Genomic DNA, 26,072 nt, shown 5'->3' with positions numbered 1-26,072 from the left:
TGGCATTAACTATCCTTAATAAAAATTGATGCTTTATTCAAATACCATCGTTCAAAAATAATTTAGATATATTAATATAAATGAGTATAAAATAAAAAAATACAAAATAATTTCTTTTAACGCGATTACATTGATACGAACTACAAAAATTAGGGTTATCAATTTATAAATAATAATAAGTTTTTAAAAAAAAATTCGATTTTTATTTAATACTGAAAAGAAGTTTATTAATACCAAAAAATAAAAATAATATGAAGGAGAAGCCTTAGATTAAATTTTATAAAAGCAATTTATTTAGTGAGTATTAGAAAATATTTGAATCTTAAATCTAATAAGGAAATACATGCAAAAAATAAAATGGGTTATTAAAATTTATAACTTTAATTTTTTGAATCAAAATCAATACATAATAACTATATAAATATTTTTCAAAAAAATTATGTAAATATATAAATTATATTATTAATTATATATATATATATATAAATGTTTATAAAAAAATTATCAAATATGTATAGTAATTAAAATTTCATGTTTTTTTTTGGCTTTTAAGATTAGAAAAATATTATGAGAAAAAGCTTAAATGTGAAATTGGCTTGGTTTTGTAAAAAAATTTTTAATGATGGTAACCATTTTGATCAAGATGAGAAGAATGGTGATTTTCGAGCTGGCCGTTAGTGTCCTCGTGGAAAGAAGATTGTAGTTCCATGCTTTTGCTATTTTTGCTTCTAACTTCTTCGACGTGATCAACCTTAAATAATAATCGTCATTTTTTTTTATAGATTCACTAAGATTTTTTGAATAGGGCAAAGTATTTTGTACAAATACTAAAAATAGGCTGAAAATAAAAACTTGTTAATTAAAATTTAAGATAGGAGAAATTCGATTTATATTCCTAATGGAACCAATAACATATGCTCTAGTGAAAAATATAAGCATAGTTAGAATACCTATTTAAAAAAAATTTTATATTAGGATTATGCATTCTCAAAATCGAAATTATACTTTACGAAGAAAGCGTCTTAACTTAGAATAAATAAATAAATAACAAAGAATTCGAAATTTGATCATTTTTACGTGTTCCTTGATTCTCAGCCGGATATTAGATAATTGTTCCTCCCTATTCGTGATGGCGCTCGCCATTTTAAGTTTCATTTTATGATCCATTTCCTGTCTCATTTCATCGTTCTGTCGTTTGACCTCTTCTACCTTTTGTTCCTATTTTTATTTATTTTTTTTGGATAAATGAAAAATAAGAGGTAAATAGAAATTGTTTATTAGAGACAGGCGTATAAAATATCTTTAAAGGTTGTTGGCCTAACCGAAATTTTTATACAAATGGAGGTCAAGTAAAGAAATTATCAGTGCCAAGCCAGGAAATCCAAATAAGTCTTAAGGGATATCTTGGCCTGTAGGTTAAAATATAGGTTGAATATAACAATAATAAAAAAAACGTGTCATTTTGTGTTAGAGGGCCTTAAATTAAGGGTTAATCTATAATCAAAAATCTACCTTAAAACGTGAAAAGGTTAGAACTTTAACCTGTATCGAATATCTTAAATAAATTAGGCGATACTATTTATTCGGATAAACAAATTATTGTATCGAAAAAAAATGTACAAATCATAATTAATTTTCTCCTTTCTTTCTTTCTATGGAAGCAAGAATAATTATTTTCTCTTTATATTTTTTATAAATAATGCTAACGTGTTCTTTCAATCTTTCGATCAAGCTCTGTATAACGGAAGTTCTGTTGTTTTGAGCGCTCTGAATCCTCTTGTCCAATTTTTCTTTGACGACCTTACCAAAATTTTCGCTGGCTTGACACACGTCCATCACGTGTTGTTCCTTGTTTAGTTTTTATTTTCGATCGTTAGGTAAAAATTTCTTTTATAAAATCAGTCATTATTGGCATCTCTCTTCCTGAGCCCTTATCAATTTATTCTAGACACTGGCAAAACTCTAATAAATCCCCCTTTTTGAGTGACAAATAAAAATTCGTAAAAATAACAGTTTGTTTAAAAAAATTGTATTACGTGCAGCTTAAGTTTATCCTGAATAGCCCTAATTTGGGAACTCCTTTTTTCCTCGGTGTGTTTCATCTTATCGTCTATCTTGACCTTGGCCAGCAAAGTGGCCTCCTTACTTTGAGCGGCCATTTCTTTTATACGCGTCTCCTTTTCTTTCCATTGCTCCTTCAGCTGATGCTCAATCGACTTGGTAGTAAAATTCGCGGGTAATTATTTTAAAATTATTTTTTAATAAAAAAAATAGAGCATTATTATATATTATCTGTAATTGATGTTTGATTCGCTAGAGTGAGCGCCAATCAGGATCGGTTCAGATCGCTCCGTGACAACGAAGAGCATTTCGAGAATGATAGTAGTCAGCTGAATTGGTGTCGAGTTTGGAAAACCAAATAGAATCTAGTTATTTTATTCGCAAAATCGGCTCGGATTGAACGGGTTCAGTGATTTACTACACTAATTTAGCCAGCTCAAGCCACATTCGGATTGTTTAACTTGACCCGGCCAATAAACAATGCTCTACCAAACAGTATGAAAATTAAAGATTTTAAAAAACAGTTTTTTTTACATTTAAAACAGTTTTTTTTAAAAAAAACAATAATATTTTCCTTTTGTAACCCTAAATGAAGATTACCACTTTACATTTTTAAAAAAAAATGAGTTAGTGTTGGAACTAGGGAGGATAAAAATCAATAGAGTTTTCTATTCTATAAAAATTCGTTTTAGTTCTTCGCTGACCGCTTAAATGGATTTCCCTGCCAACTTGATTCGGATGATAACTATATCCGCCAATTTATTCACAAACAACACTTTTTTAAAACCGGTTATTACATCGGTAATATTCGATCCGATACCACCTTATTATAACCTTATAATTTTATCAAAGCAAGAACATTTTTTTTGGCGCCTTAATAAGTGGCAGATAACTTTTGTCATCAAAGACTAATAAATTCTTTAAAAAAAAGAAAGAATAACAAAGAAAAACACGTGTTCACTTTTCTCTTTTCCTCGGCGAGTCTAAGTTTATTTTCGATATCGTCCCTGGTTTTGCACCTTTTACGATGATATAACAATTTACATAAATTTGATAAGTTTATAAAAAAAGGCAATAAAAACAAAACAGCTTATATATAAAATGTCTGCCTATAGTAAACGGAAGTGAATACTTCATCCAGAAAAATATTACAGGAGCCTGAAGATTTTACTCATAGGCGGCCCAAAGGTTTGGCCATCCATTAACGAAATCTCGAGGCTTAGAACAATATTTTTCTGGCTAACATATCGAGTTAGCCGTTTTTTTTAAAAAAAATCGGTTTCTAGTGGACGAAAGCAGAAATAATTGCGCATTGCGCGTAACGATTTCGGCGTGGACTGAATTCGTTAGCGTTTGAAAGGGTAGCCATATTTCCCCTACATAGTCGCTATAACCCCCCAAACAAACAAATTTTGTGCAGCGAAAAACTTGGGCGAGTTGGTGACGCTTAGGTGCATTTCCTCCTCGGATACCAGGATACCGTAGCTGTCATTACTATTTTGGTAGCTGAGGTTACCGTTTCCGCGCCTGACCAAACTTTTCGGGGAACAGGGGGGAGCGAGGATCAGATCGAAAGCTAAACTGTTTCCCTTGGAAGAGGATTTGAATTCTAATTAAAAAAAAAATTAAAATATAATTGTCATGCCCCTAAGCCAAATGATATTAATAATACCTAGACTGACGACGATGCATTCATTTAAAAGTGTACAATCAATGAAAAACAGCTGTGGACGCCATTTTGATTACCCGTATCATTATTTTAAAAAAAATTTTAAACGAGAGGGCCAATTAATTCCTTATATCCGAGGCAAACTTTATTATAAGAATTGCCTGATCAACGAGATAATAAGGAAGCAAGTTTATAAATTTAATAGTAGTTTCTAAAGTGAGAATAATTACTATATGGGTTACCAAAATGGCGGGTCCAGCTGATTTGCATTCGACGACGCTTTCTAATGCGTCAGTCTAGGTATGTTATATGTCATTGATTAGAATGTGTTTTTTTTTGTAAAAATTTTGAATAGTTGATACTTTTTGATCCCACTAGGGATCATTTTATAAAAATACTGATATAAGATTGGGTTACATCTTTTGAATTAAAGGCTCTTTTATAAGATTCGATATGCACGCGATAAAAAAAAATGGCGATAGGAAATGGAATAAGTTCAAAAAAAGTAATTGTTTTTTTTTCTTGAATATTGATCAAAATAAATTAAAAAATATAAATTATTTATAATTTTGTATTATTTATTGCCAGAAAGAAGAAATTAAAAAGGCAAAAAAAAATGGCTAAAAAATATTTAATAAAATACAAAAAATACGTATATAAAAATAAGAAATCTGGTTAATTTACAACTTAATAATCAATATCTCGTATTGGGATATTGAATCCTTGGAGATTCGAAATCCCACATAATATTATCATTTAGTTAGCTTCTTTTCAAAAAAAAAAATTGACCAGAAATGTATTCCAGTCCGCGCTGAATAATCACGTGAGTAGTTGTTAAAAAGCCCCAGTCGGGTCTATTTTAAAAAAAAATGGCCGGATTAAGATTAAAAAAACCAAAACCACCATTTTGTAAGCCTAAAAGATTTTGCTAGTAGCTGGCATAAAATGCTTGAACATCTATCTGCTATATCTAGTTATCTTAGCTATAATCTTGATCAGGGTTTTGAGAAATTCGACCCAAATCGGGACTTTTTAACGACACTACAACTTGAGTCCAAAATTGCACAAAATTCAATGTAGTTTAAGACAGGGCCGTGACTCGGTCTAAACGGATTCAGCCACCTTCCTTTAAAACAAAAATAAACGGTCCGAGCTGAGTCGGGCTTAGGATATTTCGAAGAAAAAAAAATGGAATATATTTTTTACAACTTTTTTTTGCAAGGAAAAATAAGGCGCCAAATATTCTATACTTGTTTTGTGGAATGATCAAGAACCGCGTAACTTAGTTTTGACCGGAAGGAACAGATGATTTTCTTTTTTTTCGGGACAAATAAAAAAGAAAATTCCTTTCGAGATCGGGCCAGGGAGGGATAAATTGCCTTTTTAAAATGTAAGATAGGGCAGAATCAAGCCTTGAAAAAATTAGACAGGGTGCGCCTTCTTATTATTTTCCGTTTAATGGCGATTTTCAGGTTCACACAGGTTGACCAGTTTTCCCTCTGATTTAATCGTTAGGAAATTTTGTAGCGAGGTTTTCACATTCGGATGCCCTTTCTGGAATCAACCCCTTTAGGTTACGCCCATAGAGGAGACGGTAATCCTATTCCAGACCCAGACCACGGGGAACCTTTTAGCTCTCCATTAGCCGCCAAAAGACTTTGCCACTCTCCCGCCACCATGAAAAGTAGGATTGGGGGAAGGGGATCAATAATAACCAATGATGCGAACCCTAACCTAGGTTCAGAAATTAAAAAAAATTGTTTGGTTGGACATTTTTGAGACCACAGACCAAACAGAGGCCGATTAATGAAGAAATTCACCGAACCCCGGGGTAATATGGACTCGGGGCGGGTTCTGACCCCTCTCATGGAAGACCGGTTTCGATTAAGTTCGTTCCAGTCATCAAAATTTGCGCTAAATAGAATTCAAAATTATCGAAACCAGGGTCCGGGGTTCGCATCCCTGCTCAATACGATATAATTATTATCCCGAGAGGATAATAAAAAAAATATATATTGGCAAAAACCCCCTTTCTATCCCTCCATTTAAAATATAAAAGAAATTTGACAAAATTAAAATGTAAATTTCGTCGCGAAAAAAATATATAAATTGATTTCTTAAAATCTATGATTTTTTTAATACAAAAAATACACATTAATATATGCATAATATATTAATTTATAAATGACCGATAATTGCTAATAATAAATAAACTACCACAAAATTAGACCGTGTTCTTATCCCGATACATGAAAATTGCATAATAATTAATATAATTTCTCTAAAAAAATATTTTTTTATGCAAGGAATTTTACAAAAAATAAAATTTGGATTAAGGTATATAATGTATTAATGTATGTATATTACAAAAAGGAACATTTTTTTGATATATTAATTCAAAAAAAAACATACGGAAGTAACGTTTAATGAAAAAATTTTTTTTGATTTGTCACAAAGTAATATTACAAATTTTGAGACGCGAAGCGAATAACCACAGGAAGAGAGTTTAATAGTGCGCACAAATTGAACGTTTAAACGCAGCGTTTTCAAGAACGCAAATATTTAAAAAAATCGCAAACGCGGCTATCTTCAGAATTGGGCCGTTTAAACGGACGCATTTAAAAATGTATTATTCGCGTTTTGAAACGCGTTGAGTTTGAGCTAACGCACTATTAAGTGTACCTATTTTTTCTTAAAGAACAATAAAATATGTTATACCTCATTATGTCGTGTCGAACCTAAAAAAATAGAATTCAAGATTTCTGACTAAGTAAAATGGAAGATTATATATATGCGCTAATTAAACTAAGTTATAACCCTTAATCTTCATATCCGCTTCCGCTACCGCTAATATCAAATCAGCTTCTTGATGGGTCACCTTTTTTAGTGTTCCAAATTCTACCACAATTCACGATCTCTGTAAAACCCCAGCCCGAAACTGATTCTTTTAAGAGGTTCGGTCAGTTTGTTTAGATTAATTAATTTCCAATTTAACTCGATACCCAACCTAGTGATAAAAATTCGATTGATATATGTTCAGATTTCGTGTACCCATTATTTTAACCAATCAAAAAATAGCGTTTTCAATTCAGGGTGGTTCGATAAACTGCTCAATCTTCAAAGATTTTTCCCATCACTGAAGCTATTTTAAAAAAAAATGCTAGGATTTTTAAATCAAATATTACGCACCAAAATTTAAAATCTTTTCTATAAGTTAAATCTTATGTGATGATATGAAAGATAGAAAAGAAAAGAAAAGAAAAGAAAAGAAAAGAAAAGAAAAGAAAAGAAAAGAAAAGAAAAGAAAAGAAAAGAAAAGAAAAGAAAAGAAAAGAAAAGAAAAGAAAAGAAAAGAAAAGAAAAAGAAAAGAAAAGAAAAGAAAAGAAAAGAAAAGAAAAGAAAAGAAAAGAAAAAGAAAAGAAAAGAAAAAGAAAAGAAAAGAAAAGAAAAGAAAAGAAAAACTTAAAACTGATTGTCAATCGTAAATAATTTCTGAACTCGAACTCACTCAGAATATCTTTAAAGTGACAAAATTCTAAAAAGGTTGAGGATTCGCAGGTATTCCTGAGTCAACAAAAATGTTTTGAAAGATTGGGAGAAAAAATGATGAACATGATCCTACCCTGTTCCACTTTTTATTTCATTTTTTTTTAAAAAAAAAATAATAATTCTTTAAAAACCTTTAAAAAAAAGTGATATTAAACAGATTTTATTCTTATAGGAACACATAGTAAATACGTTTTGGTTCAGAATGAGAACAAAGCAGCAATTATAAAAAAAACTAAAAAAAAATTCCCTGTTTTAATTAATAAATATTTTTTAAAAATATATTATATATATATAAAACATTTTTTAAATTAAATATTTATATTGATTTTAATATATAAATTTATGGAGATTTGTAGTTTTTTTCCATCTTTTTAAGTTATAAAAAGATAAATTTCTTAAAAGACAAGCCAATAATAACCACCAAAAATATTATTATTACGCGTATGAATTATATTAATTTATTACATCTATATGTAGTGTTCTTTTAAACGGCTAGTTTTGAGCCGATTTTTAAAAACGAGTTAACTTCTATATTTCATCCAGAAAAAAAATATTACTCAAAACCTGAAGATTTTGTTTGTAGAAAGAAACAGAGGTCTAGAACATATATCATATAAATCCCTAAGACTTTGGCACTATTTTTCTGGCTAAAAATATTGAGTTAGCCGTTTAGATATTTTTTTTCTTCAAAACTTATATCATTATGTAAAAATTAAAATTGGTTTTTAGTAGGCGTGTTGTTAAACGGTTCGGTTGCGTCTTATTTTAAATTTCAAGATTCGAGCCAAGGTGTACATTCGGTGAAAAAACAGCTGAGGACGCCATTTTGATTACCCGTATCATTATTAAAAAAATTCCTATGTCTGTCGCCGCCTATTTTATTAAAAGAATTCGCCCGAATCATCGAGACAATAAGGAAGCAAATAATCACTATACGGGTTCCCAAAATGGAGAGTCCAGCTGATCCGCATCCGACGACGCCCCTATTCAAACGCATCATTACGAACGCGTCGTCAGTCTAGGCATTATTATTATTATGTAATTGAAAATGATATGAAGCAATTCCTCAAGATTTCTTCGTGTCTGAGCCCTTCTGCCATATAAGAGCGGAAACTTGGTGCTGGCGTAATATTTTTCCGGCTCTGGCTAAAACATATGGTTAGCCTGTTTTTTTTTAAAAATATCGAGGCCGTTTAAACTACCGCTTAGAAGAGTAAGATCGAATTCACGGTTAAAACCTATATATAGGGTAACCATCGGGTTTTTTTTAGAGGGCTATCAATCTTCGGGAATTTAGGGAGACTTTCATTCATTCTTTTACTAAGGTTTATATACTAAAAAAAAAATAATGTAATTTTAAAAAAAATTTATATGGATGGGATGATGTTATTCTTAATCCTACGTTCCTAGTCAGATATAATGAAGCAAAAAAAAAATTTCCATCTTTCAAAATTAAACGTTATTAATAAACTGTCCAATTTCGTCTTATAAATATAGAGTGTTGTATAATAATATTTTAGCCAACAAGATTGATAAGAATTTTTTTAAGTTTTTATTTTATATTATATATATATATTTAAAAAAATTGATTTTTTAAAAGGGATTATTATTGGAAGAAAAAAAATTATATAATGAAATTTGATGGGAAGAATTATTATATTTTTACAATTGCTATTTTTATTATAATATAATATAAAATAGAAATTTTTGGACACAAAATTGATTTTATAAAAAAAATTTCCAATCAGACTGATCGTTGAAGAAGAAGAAAAAAAAATTAAATTAAAATAAAATATACTAAAAAAAAATAAAATGTAAAAAATAAAAAAATGTCATTTAAATTTTTGTAATTTTTTTTTTCTTGTGGAGCTAAAAAAAAAAAATATCATATGTTTTAAATAAGGGTTCAGGTCAGGGTTCAATCACGAAGAATAAGTTTATTAATTTCTTCGGATATCACGAAAAAAATATTAAATTTTGGATGAAATACGATTTGATATCCAATATATTTTTAGAAAACGTAGCGTTGTTTCTGCATTGCAGAGGTGGCACTATGCAAACCCTAATCATTTTATATAAAAAAAACGTTACTTTCAAGTTATTTCGATACATTTGTCAGAATCTTTTAAGCAGCTAAACACTTTTTTGTAAAAGTATATGTGAGCAAAAATTTATTTTTTGAATTTTGTTCAGTAACTGTCACGAGTTCTAAGGTTTCTTCCTGGAGTTTGGGGATCTGTACAGACCACATCTGGTCATACGAGTAACATTTTTTTCCCCATCTGTTTATTAAGCCTTCTTTTATATACATCCATTTTTATCAATTATATTAATATTCGAACCCTATAGATTCATCTATTTTTATTTATATCAAATTGTGACATTTTAAAAATATTTTGTCACTTTTATTTTAACTCCCCTGACACGAGCTGTCATTAAAATGACAAATAAAATAAGATTAAACCATTAAAAAATAATTAAGATAGTTTATTCAATGAAAAGGTTAAAATATGTAAGACTACAAATTAATTCGATTTTTAAGATATAGTGTTTATCTAAATTGGCGTATTTTCATCTGTGCACCGAAAGATTTAAGATCTTAGCCAAAATAATATTCCCGAAAGTCTCTAGAATTGTAGATTCCAAACCTCTCTGCCATCTATGAGAGTTAAAATCTCCAAAGACTTGCACAATATTTTACCGTTTTTTTAAAAAAATCGAGCCGCTTAACAATACCGGTCCGAACCACTTTGGAAGCGGGTTACGGAAATATAACTATCATCGGATAAGAGTAAACAGCTGATCGAATCGTCATTTTTTTAATATTGGAATTAACACTGCCCCGTATCTAGGGTCCAAAGCCCAAAATAAAGATTTTAGCGAAAAAATTGTGTAGTTCTCGAGATTTGACAAAGAAAGGGCGCGCCCAACCCTTTCTGCCATCTGTGAGCAAAATCTCGAATCGGACATTTTGAACAACCCTAATCCATATGTCTATAGGTTTATATTCCTAACTTCGTTTCAACATGATCACAAAATTAATAATAATATTAATAGTTCTTAATACTAATAATTACCTCATTTTTTTTTTGATTTCGATACAATTTATACCCAGTTTGTATCTGTCAAAAAAAATCTGTATCGATCGGTACAAAGCCTTATCTGTTTTTTCCAAAATTTTTGAAAAAAAAAATATATATAGATAATAATAGGAGTGTTAAGTATAGCCAAAATATACTTTTTTTTAAAAAAAATAATATGCTTTTTATATTGGTGATTGCTTTTTTAAGTGGTCTCCCGTAATTAAACCATTTTATTCCATGAGAAAGAAAGAAAAAAATTAATTTGTTGATCACCTGGCATACCCACCCCCCCTTTCTCAACTAAAGACGATCGATGGCTAAAATATAATGAACTGACAAAGTATAGTTGCTCCTAGTTGCGACCCCTAAAATTTTGAGGGATCTGGTTCCTGGTGGTGGAAGGCATGGGAGGGGGGGGGGGGAAGATATTATGAATGTAATCTAAAATACGCGAAACGCTAGACTCAAAGTGAATCTACCGAAAATATTTAGATTTTTACTAGTGTCAGTAAATGACTTCAAAAACGGTTTTGTCGAGTTTGCTTTTTACCAGAACATTAGAAAACCAAGTGATCAATCTGGGAAATCAGTTAGCGCCTCGAGTGTTAGCTGTCGAATGAGTATATTTTGTAGCGCCAGATAAAAGCTAGCGGTGCTACTGTTATCGAAGAGTTTAAAAAAACATCTGGATTAAAATGGGTTCATGATCATATTATTCAAAAATCCGTTCTGGTTGGTTCCTAGAATTTTATTCTTAAAAAAATTTAGATTTCCAGATTTTTTTTTTAGATTTTGACGCTATGTTCCGAAAATTCCAGATTAACTAATTAAATGACTTTGAAGTCAGCTGTAATCTTAGCTGTAAATAAGTGGCCATTTGAAGGTTAATGTCATTTCGTTTTAACGCCTCTCAGCCTTTCAATGGCGATTTTCGCTGTTAGCATACGCGCACTTCTTCAATGGCCATCCAAATGAACCAATCGTGTCTAAGTTGGTATATTAATGTCATTGGATTAATGACAAAAATCTGGAAGAACTTTTAAATATGGAATAAAAATATTTATATAAAATAATCAGAGTTGTTAAAAGATACTTTTAAAATGGATCTTGATACAAATACATCGTCTAAAATAATATCAAGATACAGATATTTTAATCAAAAATCTTTCTAGATACAGATACCACATTTTTATATCTAGGTATCTAGATCCTTTAACAACTCTGAAAATAATGACAGTCCAATTGTACCTTTATTTTAAAATCATATTTTAAATTATTTAATTACCTTTTAAAATAATTTTTTATTGATTTTATAATTAAATTTCCAAAAAAACCGTTTTTTTAAACAAAATTTATATTATGTTGACATCCAACTTTTAAATCTCTTTTTTTTGAGCGATTTTTAAAAAAATTTAATATAAAATGACTCAAAGGTTATAGAGGTAAAAATTATCTACAATTCATAAGATGGAGGTACATTTCCGGTAAAAATCAAAAATTCAAATTTCAAAAAAAACGCGCCAAAAAAATCAATTTTAAAATATTTTAAAGTTTTTTTTTTGGAATAATTTTTGCCTTCCAACACTTTATTTCCTTCTTTTTTTTCTTTCTAATTTGTCGTCACGTGGGTTTTTCTAATTTCCGGTCATTTTTCCCGGTTTTTTTTACCGGAAGTTGGAGATTCCCGTGCCTGAAAACTCTCTTAATTAAAAAAAGTTAATAACCAAAGATAAAAAAAGTATCTATGGAATTAGGAATATAGAAAAATCTGTCCAAAAAAATATTCGAGTTTATTTTATTATAATGGTATTTAATTATAAATTTTATTTATAAAAAAAACGAATAATTTATCCACAAAAAAAATAAACTTATTATTATTATGATTCAAAACTTAAAGACAAGTCAGAATAATTTATATTTTCTAATTTGTTATAATAACTTCTTTAAAAAAAATATTGAAGTAAGAATATCCATATTAAATTATAAATTAACAGAAACATTTTATAATGTCCATTTTGGAGACACCCAAGGACAATAGAGAATATTTAGTTTTTAAAAAAAATATAGATTGGGAAGAATCAATCATGTGATTTAAAGGAATGGAAAACCCCCAGAATCAATCTTTGCTTCCTAAAAAGATTGATTTGCCCATATTTTAACAAGTTTTTAACTGCTAAAAATAGTATATTTTTTGTATATTATTATATTTATTTATAACTGAAAAGATATTAATAATTTATTTTTTTTTTATAATATAAAACAAAAAAAAATAAATAAATTTAATATTTTTGAGCCGAGTTGAAAAAAATCACGAATTGAATACTAAATAAAAAATATAAAAATTTAAGAGTTTATTTTTTTGAAGTTTGAATTACGTCTTCTATTTTTAATAAAATAAAATTGAACTTTAAAAATTGAAATTAGCAGTTCATTTGAATTAAATTCCCAACCCGAATCACTTTAAACCCCAAATAAACGGGAGGTTAACCACCAGAGGCCAGCCCCCTTACCCCCTTAAAAAACTGCGACCCTTATGTTTGGCTTCAAAATTTGTTAGCTCCTCAATCAAGCTTCAGTTTCCCCCTAGCCCTCAACTGACGTTTCTTAGCTACGGGCTTGCGAAGTCGGGCAATAATTGTTCATATATAGAAGTGTTATCTGAATAGCTTTTTAGAGGCTGATCCAAATTTTTGGATAATCAGCTGATTTTTCGCGGCTCCGATTCGCAGATAATAAGCCAATGAAAATTTTTTTAAAAAATATATATGTTGGGGAGTTTTGCCTTAAAATAATAATTAAACACCATGTTGTTTTTTTAGGGAGGAAAACAAAATGACGTAGCCATATTGATATATCGGATTGACCGATTCAACTATCCGATATTCGAAAATATGCGAATAATGGAGGTATTTCGATGTTTAAAAAACCGGCACATTCCTTATCGGTCATCTTTATCTTAGAACAGAGCTAAAAAATATGGTATCAGTTTATCTCCGTCTTAGAACCTTGCCTAGACCGATGCGAGCCCGGCAAAAAAATTCTGGGTTCGGTCAGGCTTCAGATCGTACTCCATTTTTTTTTTTAAAAAATAGGAAGGAAGTAATACTCGATTTGGATTGGTTCTGACAAGTTTTTCGCACGACGCTTGGCCAAAAAATTTATATTATTATCGCGTAATCAAGAAAAATTAAAAATGGTGGATTTCTTTTGGCGGATTTAAATAATTATTATAAATAAAACGCGATAAAATAAAGAAAGAAAATTACATATTTTTTTTTCTATTATATAAGACCCGAACCAAACATTCAAACATCAAAAGAAAATGGCAACAACAAAAAATTATTTAATGCAAAAACATCTTTATGTATTTTGTTTCTCTCTCATTAAAAAATGTTAGTACAATTTGTATAGGCAAAACTTTTAGCATTAATAATGGATATATGTATGCGTGTGTGAAGAAGAGAAGAGAAGAGAAGAGAAGAGAAGAGAAGAGAAGAGAAGAGAAGAGAAGAGAAGAGAAGAGAAGAGAAGAGAAGAGAAGAGAAGAGAAGAGAAGAGAAGAGAAGAGAAGAGAAGAGAAGAGAAGAGAAGAGAAGAGAAGAGAAGAGAAGAGAAGAGAAGAGAAGAGAAGAGAAGAGAAGAGAAGAGAAGAGAAGAGAAGAGAAGAGAAGAGAAGAGAAGAGGAGAAGAGAAGAGAAGAGAAGAGAAGAGAAGAGAAGAGAAGAGAAGAGAAGAGAAGAGAAGAGAAGAAGAAGAAGAGAAGAGAAGAGAAGAGAAGAGAAGAGAAGAAGAAGAAGAGGAGAGAAGAAGAAGAGAAGAGAAGAGAAGAGAAGAGAAGAGAAGAGAAGAGAAGAGAAGAGAGGAGAAGAGAAGAGAAGAGAAGAGAAGAGAAGAGAAGAGAAGAGAAGAGAAGAGAAGAGAAGAAGGAGAAGAGAAGAGAAGAAGAAGAGAAGAGAAGAGAAGAAGAAGAGAAGAGAAGAGAAGAGAAGAGGAGAAGAGAAGAGAAGAGAAGAGAAGAAGAAGAGAAGAAGAAGAGAAGAGAAGAGAAGAGAAGAGAAGAGAAGAGAAGAGAAGAGAAGAGAAGAGAAGAGAAGAGAAGAGAAGAGAAGAGAAGAGAAGAGAAGAGAAGAGAAGAGAAGAGAAGAGAAGAGAAGAGAAGAGAATGGATTTCATAATAATTTTCTAATATAAATAAGATATGCATTGTTTCTCCCATTCAGTCGAACAAATTTAAAAGGGAAAGTAGGAAAGAAGAATAATTAAAAATAATGTCAAAAATTATATTATTAGGTTTTAATTTGATTTATGGGTACTCTGAGAATAAGTGTCACATATGTTTTTTTTGTTAAAAAAATATAATATATTTAATAATTACAAAATTAATTTTAATAATATCTTTTTTAGTTGGTATATTAATAAGAGAAGTATATGTTCCCATGACCTAAAGATATTTGTGGGAAATGCCAACCCCCCTCCCCTTCAGGAACATTCTGGTACAAACTGTATTGTTTAAATAAATTGTATTTTTAATATTCCAAATTATTCAGCCATTTTTTTTATTTGACTACAACTCTAATTCATTTTCTTTGCTGTTTATCCCCAGAATCCCATTTTTAAAAATAGGGCAATAAGGGGTACCGAGAAATAAGATAGCAGAGATGTGGCCTCCCTGTAGCAACAAAAACTTCCTAAGGACTTGAGTATCCATTTTGAAGTTGGGTTCATTTTTAAAGAAAGAAAGAAAGAAAGAAAGAAAGAAAGAAAGAAAGAAAGAAAGAAAGAAAGAAAGAAAGGGGTGAGGGGGAAGAGGTGGGGTAGATACGTTTCCAAACATTCACATCTTGCCGGATCACAGGACATACATTTCGTTTTGGGGTATTGATAGTATCAATTGTATAAATATTAAAGTTTCACGAAAACGCAAAATTTCATAATAGGCGGTAAATCTAAACCTCTTCTCATGATTTTAAATTAATTTATCTAGTGAAGATTCCATTTTTCTAAGGATGATTAAAGTTTCCATTGTGCCATTTTTAAGCATTTATTAGCACAGAAACTTGTGGGTAGCAATAATATTAGCCGGGATTATAAATTGTATTTAAATGAGAACCGCGGAGTGTAAAAGCTTCCACCACCTTTTTGCGGCTAAATATTTATCTTGCTTAACGTAACTTATAATGGATTTCAAAAATTTTTCGTAATTCCAACTTAGTTCAGAGTAAAAAAAAACTAATAGATCTCTATGAACAAAACTCTAACAGGTCTTCTATTAACAGAACTCTAACATATCTTCTATGAACACTAACAGATCTTCTATGAACAAAACTCTAACAGATATTCCATTAACAGAACTCTAACAGATCTTCTATTAACAAAACTCTAACAGATTTTCTATGGCTGAAACCGTAATCATGATTAAAAAAAAAATTTTTAAATCATAATTATTGACTTTATAAACTTATTAATATATTTTTAATTTCGAAATTAAAAAAAAATAAGTGAATTAATTTGAATTTAAAATAAAATGCATTTTGTTACTCACCGTCCATTTTTATGCCGCAGGAACGTAGCATTTCTAGCGATTCGTTATCGAACGGATTTACGTTATTAACATGATTACGATGACAAATATGAATATTCTTATTACTTTTGAGAGATGATGATGAAGTTATGTAAACCGTAGTTGGTTTCTTAGAATTCTTAGGATTGTGTTGTCTTCCGACATTTAGATTAGGGGAATCGTAATTGTGGGTTATAAATATTTCGTTTTTAACTTCGTTAGGCGTAAGATCGGTTATTTCGATAAAGCAACACGCCTTGTAAGGAATTGATAGGGCGTGTTTAATGTATTTTACCAGCATTTTTTTTTAATCTCAAAAGTATTTATATGTTTTTTTAGAGGATTTAAGTAAAAAATTATTTCATAAAAAAAAATATAAGTTTTTAAATTTAGATTTTTAATTTTAGATTAATAAAAATAATATTATTATATTTTTATTATTTAATATTTTATTTTATATAAAAGAAATAATAATAATTCAGTTGTTTATTATTATATTTATTTTTTTAAAAGTTTTTAGACAGAAAAAATTATGACAAATTTATGAAAATTACAAAAATTTTGTTTCAATTTTTGCCAATCACACATACTTTTAATGGCGAAGAATGGGGGGAATCGATATATTTGGAGACGAACTCCGATCAATAATTTTTTATATTTTTTTTATTAAATAATATAATAAAATAACTAATTAATTGAAATATAATTGGTAAAAAACCGTAAAAAGAAAATTTTTTTTTTATTATTTAAGTTTAAATGATAAAATTTATTTTATATAATTATTCGCTGAGACCCGTAAACCCGACCCGGCCCGGCCCGAGTCGCCAAATATTACGATTTTAAAAATCCCGGTCGGACTTAAAAATTTTAATAACGAAGAAAAAAACCGCGAGGCTTTAAAATGATAATTTTTAGTGGCTAAAAACTTGTTTTAACCGAGATTTTTTTTTAATCGGCTATAAATTGGCCTTAAACGGCTAAAAATATAGAAAAATTAGCCAACTGCCCCTACTAACCAAAAAAAAATTGAACGGGGTTTAATAAATAGGCGGGCGGAGAATATTTTTTTAAAAATGCTATACCTTCAGTTAAAGGAATTCAAACCGAACCTCGACCTTTAAGAATTCTGTAATTCGAACCTGCACCGAACCCCTGGAAAGACCTATTTTTATACATTTATATTGTATTTCATATTTGTTTCAATGGTATGTTCGTATCAATGACATATATAATACCTAGACTGACGATTCATTCACTAAAAGTGAACATCGGTGCAAATCAGCTGGAGACGCCATCTTGGTTACATTAATCATTATTAAAATTTTAAACGAGAGCCTAATTTATTCCCATATCTGATGCAAACTTTATATAAATAATACCCTATCATCGAGATAATAAGGAAGCAAGTTATCGATTTAAATAGCAGTTTTCTAACATGAGAATAATTACTATACGTATTACCAAAATGGCGGATCCAGCTGATTTTGCTTTTATCGACGCTCAAAAAATGCATTTTAATGAACGAATCGTCAGTCTAGGTATTATATACGTCATTGGTTAAAATTACAAGCGTTTAAACGGCCCGATTTTAGCGGATTTGAAATTAACAATTTAGCCAAAATGATATCGCTTAGAACCGCGAGATTACTGCTAATAAATCTCCCAACCCTTTTCTTGGCTAGAATATTTGGCACTCTTTTTAAAAAACCGAGCCGGTTAGTAATAACTACGGGCTGGCCTTCGCTTTGACCTCTGCGGTTCATCCGATAGATAATGTTAGTTAAGTATGTGAGCAGCGATTCATTTCACCCCTTTCGAAAAATTTTCTTCTTCCTGTTCTAGAAGTTTCCCTTGGAATATTTTTAAAAAAATTCCCAAAAAAAAATACACAATATTTTGACATTCATCTCAAGATTTGTCATACACAATGTCTGTTTTTATTTAATTTTTTCGGTAAAAAAAGGGGGATGGATGTAGTTAGGGGTATCATTTTTTTATAAATATGTTTACAATATTTTGAAAAATATGGGTGGGGGTTATAGATGATTTCTAACTCTTTTTGATGATGTCAATCAATGACATACAATTAACCTAGACTGACAATGCATTCATTAAAAGTGTACTTCACTGAAAAACAGCTGGGGACGCCATTTTGATTACCATTATTAAAAAATTTTATCACTGATGCAAACTTTATTAGAGAATTGTCTGATCATCGAGATAACGAGAAAGCAAGTTATCAATTTTAATATTAGTTTTTAACACGAGAATAATTACTATATGGGTTACCAAAATGGCGGGTCCAACTGATTTGCATCCAACGACTCTCTCATATGCCTTTATTATGAATGCAACGTCAGTCTAGAATATTATTATATGTCATTGATGTCGATGCCTATCTTTGAATATGTGGCACTACTGGACATGATCAATAAGGGGAAACAGAAAAAAAAACATATGCTCTCAAAACGATTTTTATTTGATTAAAACAGATGTTTTTTCTGGGGGGGTTTGAAGACATAAACCCTAAGGAATTGGTCCAAATCCAATCCCAAATCAAATGGTTTAAAAAAAAATTTTTTAAAATAAATAATAATTTGATTTCCCCCATTCCCCCACCTCATAAATAAATCAAGCGTTCACCAAAAAATATCCTCTCAAAAAAATGTTAACATTAAACAGTGTGGTTATTTATCACGACAATGTTGTCGCAAACAAATACATATCAAATTTGACAAAGAGAAAGAAAAATCATTATATTATAGATAATAAATATATAATAATAATATACAAATAAAGATGCCCCGAGATATAATCGGAAAAAAATAATGATTGATTTATTAGCTCAAAAGGATCTGAGTTTGATCAATATTTAAATATTCCATTAAATAAATGATAATATTAAAGAGATTTCTAAAATTCTTTATTTCTACTTCTTCACTATCACTAATTATAATTACACGGAAGGAAGGAAAGAAAGAAAGAAAGAAAGAAAGAAAGAAAGAAAGAAAGAAAGAAAGAAAGAAAGAAAGAAAGAAAGAAAGAAAGAAAGAAAGAAAGAAAGAAAGAAAGAAAGAAAGAAAGAAAGAAAGAAAGAAAGAAAGAAAGAAAGAAAGAAAGAAAGAAAGAAAGAAAGAAAGAAAGAAAGAAAGAAAGAAAGAAAGAAAGAAAGAAAGAAAGAAAAAGAAATATCAATTATTCGTATCAAATAAAATTTGGCTTAAATTTTCAAGGACCGGAAAACGGATATTAAACTTTATTGTTATTTAAGGGGTTAACTCGGAGATAAATTCACTATAACTATTATAGGATTATCAACTAGACATATCTCTGCATTAGAATCATTAGAATTTGTTAAGATTACGTAGTGAACTTAGAAAAGTTATCGAACAAAATTTTTAGCTTCTTAAGCGATTTTAACAATATAGCTGTTCTAATCTATTTGTTGGATAGTTATATCTCTTTCTCATCTTATCCTAAGCACGTTGGTCTAGAACCTATATCTTAATATATTATCGCTTACGCAAAAAAAAAAATCAGATTCATCGCAGCAGATGTTATCAGCCCTGTCCGGTCATATCAATATTTGTTAAAAAAAAAATCGTTCAAAATAGGGTGACCCGCTAAATTATTATCTTTTTTTTATTTACTAATTACAAATCTGAGCCTGACTTAAAAATAACGACAATAAAAATTAAGAAGTTGGGATCGTAAAATTAAAATCAAAATATAACAATTAGCTTCAGTTTAATAATCACGTGATGGATCATATGACATTCATTTCCTTTCTCATATTTTTCTCTGAAACTTGTTTACAAACAAAAAAAATTTCTTTAAAAAAACCAGGGTCGGATTGCGATATAATAAGAGATGTAAAGAATCCATTATTGGGAACCGGTCCGGGATCGTCTCTTTTTAAAAAAACTCGTTTAATTTAAATAACCGGATATTGACCAGTCAACTTGTTTTTAAATATACAGTAAAACTTGTCCAATTTCGGCTCTCGATATATTCGGGCAAGCCCTTAATTTGACTAAATCTTAGAATCCCAAATGAAATTCGATAAGAAAGAAAGAAAGAAAGATAGTAGAAAAGAAAGAAATGAAAGAAAGAAAGATAGTAAGAAAGAAAGAAATGAAAAGAAATGGATCGGATCTAAAAAAAAATTCAACTTCTAAGGGTCTTCCCCCAAATTAAATATTCACTTTTGTTTTTATTATTTAAAACAAATAAAAGTAAATTAAATATCCACATACTCGGACGAGGAAAATAAATATTTTTTAAAAAATGTCCCACACTGAAGAACTGAAAAACTAAAAAAATATAAAATGATTAATTATCATTATATTTGTTCCGTTACGATTTTTATATTTTTTTTTTATTGATTTATTTATTTATTTTTCATTTTATTTTATAAAATAAAAATATTGTTTCGTGCCCTGTCCAGAAAACGTGATAATATTAAAATAAAAAATTAGAGAGAAAAAAATAAAATAAAAAGCGGACTAAATCATTCAACCCCAAATTTCTCTGGTCCATTCATCCCCTGATCGGTTTAAACCTTCTTTTTTTTTGGAAAAATTATTGATTCATGTACCTTATCTATAATTTTTTTGAAATATTGATTTGATTTTAAATCAATAAATCGCTTTGTTTTGCGCGTTTGTATTTTTTTCGCGCCCATAATATTAATTCAATGAGTCATATCTAACGAATGTCCGAAAATAATTTTTTCTCCATTTTTTTCAAATGAAGGATCTTATACAATCAAAATGGCGGTAGGTAAAAATAAATAAATTAAAAAGCGGTCTGAATCATTCAACCCCAAATTTCCCTGGTCCATTTATCCCCTGATCGGTTAAAAGCCATTTTTATTCTTTTATTTTTGAACAAATTATTAATCATGCTAAGGAAACCTTTTTTTCACACGCCCCCCCCCTATATTTTTATAATATCGTATGCGATAAAAATTAATTATTGATTTGATTTTTCAAATCAATAATTGGCAGGTTTTTTTTCGCGCCAATAATATCAATCAATAGGTTCTTTATAACGAATGTCTATTAGTTTTTTCTCAATTTTTATTTAAAATGAAGGATCCTAAGTATCAGAATGTAGTGTAGTTAAACGGCTAAACTAGATATTTTGTCTAGAAAAATATTACGCAAGCCTGAAGATTTTGCTGACAGGTGCCACGAAGGCCAGGACATCTATTAGCGAAGTCTCGAGGTTCGGGGCGATACTTTTCTGGCTAAAATATTCGGTTAGGCGGATTTAAAAATCGGATCATTATTCGTTAAGAATGATAATAAGGAGCATAAAAAAAAATCTCATGCAAATATGATGCACTAAGGAGCCGGAAAAATGAGATCAAAAATCCCTTCTCAACATTTTATTATTTTTTATCTTTTTTCATATATATTTAAAGTTGATAATAACACAACAAAGAAAAATATCATCAATTTTTTGAAGTGGGCAGCTATGGCTCAGAAGTTACAGACCTGGACTGAGGGAAATCAACATTTAGGAAGAGGTAATATAAATTAATATATATTCAAAAAAAAAGGTTGTGTATCGGATATTGTAACCGGTAGCGATATCCGGCCGGATTTATAATAAAATAATCTTAACCTGATCTGTAATCGATTTTTACATTAATTTTTCCCCCATATATCTAAAGCGTTTAAAGAATGGTAAAAATCAATTAGTAACCCAATGTATGTATGTATATATATAAACCTTTTAGTTCGAGTTAATAAACCCGGCCGGATAGGAGAGAAATTTAAATTCGCACCCGAATACCGTAATTGAATCCGTACATCTCTTATTATATGAAGCAATTATAACAATATTTTTTAACCGAAATTTTTGTAAAAAAAAAAATTTATCATCATTAATTAATTAATAAAAAAGGCAATAGCTAAAATAAAGAGGGTTATAAAGAAGCCTTTTACCCATAGAATACATACAAATATATATATATATATATATAGATCTTATATAGATTAGATTACATCTATTCATAGAGAGTTATTCTGTTAATTAATAATCAATTTTTTTTATTAAAAATAATTATATTCGTTAATTATTTTTTTTACGCTTCGATAATTGAGGATGGCTTGGTTTGGTATACATAATATCACTTATCATATCACTATATGACACATGATATCTTCATTTTTTTTTAAACTATATTTAAGTACATTTTAGTATAACATAAAATTATATTTTAAAAGGTATATAAATAAATTAGTTCAATATCTTTCTCATTTAATAAAAAAATTGTCGCAATATAGCATTTTGATTTAATACATTAAAATATTATTTATAAAATCAAATAATTAATATAAAAATATATATATATTTAAGAATCGCCATTTCTGAACAAAATTTTTAAAAAAAAAATGATTTTATAGAACTTGATAGAGGGGATTGGGTTTGGGGACACTCGTTATATTTTATGTGTTTCCGGTTTCCTACTTTACTTTAGGAATTGCAAAAATGTTGTATTCCCGTTCCGGTGATCGTTACCTGTGGAAAACCTTTCTTGAATCGGTCCCGAGTTCGTTTAATCGAACGCAGTGATAAGCGACTTTCGGATAGACAAGCAGACCCTAACCCGAGCCGAAAAATCTCATAAAATTTGGGTCAGGTCAGAAATTTCGACTTCCGCATGTTCTGTTAATTACGCCTTTCTTTTTATTTCCTTAAAAATTCTATTTATTTTATTTTTAAAAATGTTTTTAATTATTACATTTTTCTTTTATTATTTTTTCAAATGTTTTTTTAAATTATTACGTTTTTCTTTTTATTCCTTAAAAAAATTGTATTTATTTATTTTTTTAAAAAAAATGTTTTTAAATTTTAAAAAAAAAATAAACAAATCTTATTATGATTCTCCAATAAATGCCGGCTGAAGTTAATTAATCATTTAATAAAATCTTTATTAAATTAATTTAATTAATATTTATTTTTTTTTAAAAAGTGGCCAGTCGGTAAAAATCAAAGTTTTGCATTCCTTCTACATCTTTCGGTTTTCTAGTTTCGAATGAATGGAGCAAAATAATCATAATGATTATGGGGGGGGGGGGATACAAAATATTTATCTTCCTTAAGCTATTTAAAAGATTTTAAACATCTTATTTTTTTATGATTATGTAGTAGAAGATAGAATTATTAATAATTGATCTTTTCTGAAATCAATTTTTAGAAGTATCTTTTAGTTAAATAAGCAAAATAAGTGAGAATTACCTGAGGTATCAGCACTAACCGTGGAAATCTTTGAACGCGTTTTCCGAACTTGGGCCCTTAAAATAATATTGTTACAGGTTTTCGCGGCCCTCTTCCGCAATATTTTTAGAGACGTAAATTTTCTCGATTCTGAGTTTTAAAAAGTTCGCGAACTTAAGGCAAGGCATTTGCACAAGTGTTCCGGTCAGGTTAGAAAAACATTTTGCTCAGTCCGCGGGACTTCGGACCGACCCTTTAATAACTACTACACGGCGTTGGGCAGTAGCCAACCTAAAGTCTCGTTTAGAGCAGGCGCGTATCGTTCGGATACGCGTCACCGCGTATTTTTTCGATACCTATAATTTGTCCGCGTTTGGAAAAAAATATCCAGCGATGGCGAGCTACTATAAATGAGGCCTTAAATCGCTCAAGATTTACAATAGAAGGAAAGATAGTGATGGGGACATAGTTCTAATAATATTTAAAGACTGGTGAAAAGTAAAATGGCTCTCACTAAAGTATTGTTTATACTATTTACCTTAATGCTACATTAATCGGGCTGGGGAAAAGGGATATAATAAATTGTTCAATTTTGACTTTGAAATGACAATGCAACATTTTTTAGCAATAATTATCCAAAATTTTTAATATTCTTTTCCAGTAAGTGATACCGAGATAAAATAATGATTGGCTTCTTAACTTTCATTGATCGTCAAAATCAAACTTGCAACAAACTTTAATGATTTCCAAGTACCATAAGATTCCTCATTCAAAATTCAAATGCTACATAAATAACTGATAATATATTACTACCTTCTTCTGGAGCAGTGGAGTCCGTAAACAGCTTACATACAGTGTTTAAATCCAAAACTTTTTTAAAGAAATTGGTCATTGGAACAATTTTTTGTTTCTTATCTGATTATTCTCTTGATATGTATATTGGATTAAATAAGTTGTTTTATCAAATACCTATTTACATTTACACTTAAGTCATATGTTAATTATATTTTTTTTAGCTATATATGTTTATTAGTAGTTTTTTTTAAGCTTTACTAGCTTTACGCATTTAATTCTGCAAACATTTTTAAAATGTAACTTAGAGCATATAACAAATTACATTTTTATAAAAGTAAATACATTTTTCAAGCTGCAGGACCACAAAAAAATGGAGTTAAGAGTGATCAGAGGGGATAATGACCTTGGTTAACCCTGAAAAACTGCCATTAAACATTGAAGATAAATTAAAAAATATTAACTTTAATTGATATTTTTGGTCCAATATACACTTTATATTGTAAGATCAGATTCAAACACACACAGTAACATATATATTTTAATATAAACCCAGCCTTACATCCTTTTCATGAATAGTGTTAATCTTTTATTGTTTAATAATTTCTCAAATGAAAAATTCAATTTATTGAATGATTGTGATGGCCAAAAATGTCTTAAGCTTATAAAAAAAATTTGGGGGAAAGTGGATAGTCACATTGATGTAGTTGGCAATGATAGAATAAATTGTTTGCATATTTACTAGGCTTTAACATTATAATAAACTTGCTAGTTTAAACTAATGCCATTATCCAGTTTTAAATAAGATGCAAACATAAAAATTTTTTTATAAATTAGCACCAATATTTAATATTTATTGTGTTTAATTCATTCACATTATCACCATTGATACCAGATTTGAAAAAGTAATTAAATAAATTAGTAAATACAGAGAAACCTTTAGCCACTTATCTATATTTTAAGAGTTGCTTAGTTGACTAAGACAATACTTGACAAAGTAGTATATTAATGTTTATATCATTGAAACTGAAAGATATAATTTACAAATACATCTTATATTAGGGAGAATGAATACTTTTTAATTTAATAGTAAACTTTTTAAAACAGTTAGACCAATATTTTAGCCAAGAACTATTATGCCCAATTTAAGTTAGACCCTGTTAAAGATTAAATTCAACTCTGTAAATTCAATTACACAACCTAATGGACTGAATAATTTTTTTGAAAATATTATATTAAAAAGATCATGATTAAGACTTACGCATTATCAATTTATTTTATAAGTCTAGTGATAAAATGTCTTCGATAAATTGTATAACTTAACAAATTTGTCTTGAAAATTTTTTAGTTAATAATTTTTAATCAATTATTATGCACTATGATGAATAAATTATTATAAAGGGATATTTATGATATCTATTTAATATAATCACTAAATATATAAAAAGAAATAATAAAAATGGAAAATTTACTTGATGGACTTGAAATCATCATTTATTTGACCGTTATTACAAAATAGAAGAACTAAAGTTATAAATAAACATAAATTATTATATATATTTGAAGTTAAGTAGAAAACAAAAATTATCATACCTTAGGTTATCTTTATTAGGCTTAATTGAAGTATAACTTTTCAATTAAAAACACTTTATTGTTTAAGATTTTCAAAATTTTAAATTTCGCAACAAAGAATACACCTGATTATCCACTTAAATTAAAATATTCGTTTTAAAATTAAATAAAATCTCCATTATAACTTTTGGAAATCATTATCAGGGTAATTTATTAATTTATAAAATTTTCAAAAGAATTATTTTATAGAAAAGTATGATTTTTTTAAATATTTGTTATATAATATTAAAATTATATTTTTTTAAATGATTATAAATTTAGGATAAATATTTATTGCTAAATATTATGTATCTGGTTATAGCTTTGGCTGAACATATAATTTTTTATATTTAAATTATATTAACTTCCTTTTTATTTATAAAAGGAATAAAATCTGTAATTTGAAATAATTTATATATTGTTATATAATTCAGTATTATAATGTATTAAATTAATATTAAAATATTATTGACATATTATATAACATTTATATAAGAAATTTTGTACTTTACATTC

The 26,072-nt window shown here is 28.8% G+C and overlaps 1 protein-coding gene across 3 annotated transcripts; it reads right to left on the bottom strand.

Moving 5' to 3' along the window:
• Nucleotides 1-526: 526 nt before the first annotated feature.
• LOC135929784 (centromere protein F-like) lies at nucleotides 527-25,467 on the bottom strand. Of its 3 annotated transcripts, none has more exons than XM_065466500.1 (7): nucleotides 25,418-25,467; nucleotides 3,490-3,670; nucleotides 3,023-3,080; nucleotides 2,037-2,216; nucleotides 1,708-1,848; nucleotides 1,078-1,218; nucleotides 527-751 (listed from the first exon to the last, which is right to left on the bottom strand). In XM_065466500.1, exons 1-7 carry the CDS (start codon nucleotides 25,437-25,439, stop codon nucleotides 617-619), a joined length of 858 nt encoding a protein of 285 aa, XP_065322572.1. In that variant the 5' UTR covers nucleotides 25,440-25,467; the 3' UTR covers nucleotides 527-616. The 3 variants fall into 3 exon arrangements, with proteins under 3 accessions (XP_065322572.1, XP_065322570.1, XP_065322571.1); XM_065466498.1 differs by lacking the exon at nucleotides 25,418-25,467 and adding an exon at nucleotides 15,906-16,261; XM_065466499.1 differs by lacking the exon at nucleotides 25,418-25,467 and adding an exon at nucleotides 16,011-16,261.
• Between the last annotated feature and the right edge of the window lie 605 nt (nucleotides 25,468-26,072).

This window comes from Gordionus sp. m RMFG-2023, chromosome 5, assembly GCF_954871325.1.
Source record: "Gordionus sp. m RMFG-2023 chromosome 5, tfGorSpeb1-WG-v2, whole genome shotgun sequence".
Classification (NCBI taxonomy): Eukaryota; Metazoa; Nematomorpha; class Gordioida; order Chordodea; family Parachordodidae; genus Gordionus; species Gordionus sp. m RMFG-2023.
This window is presented reverse-complemented; position numbering and strand designations above follow the sequence as displayed.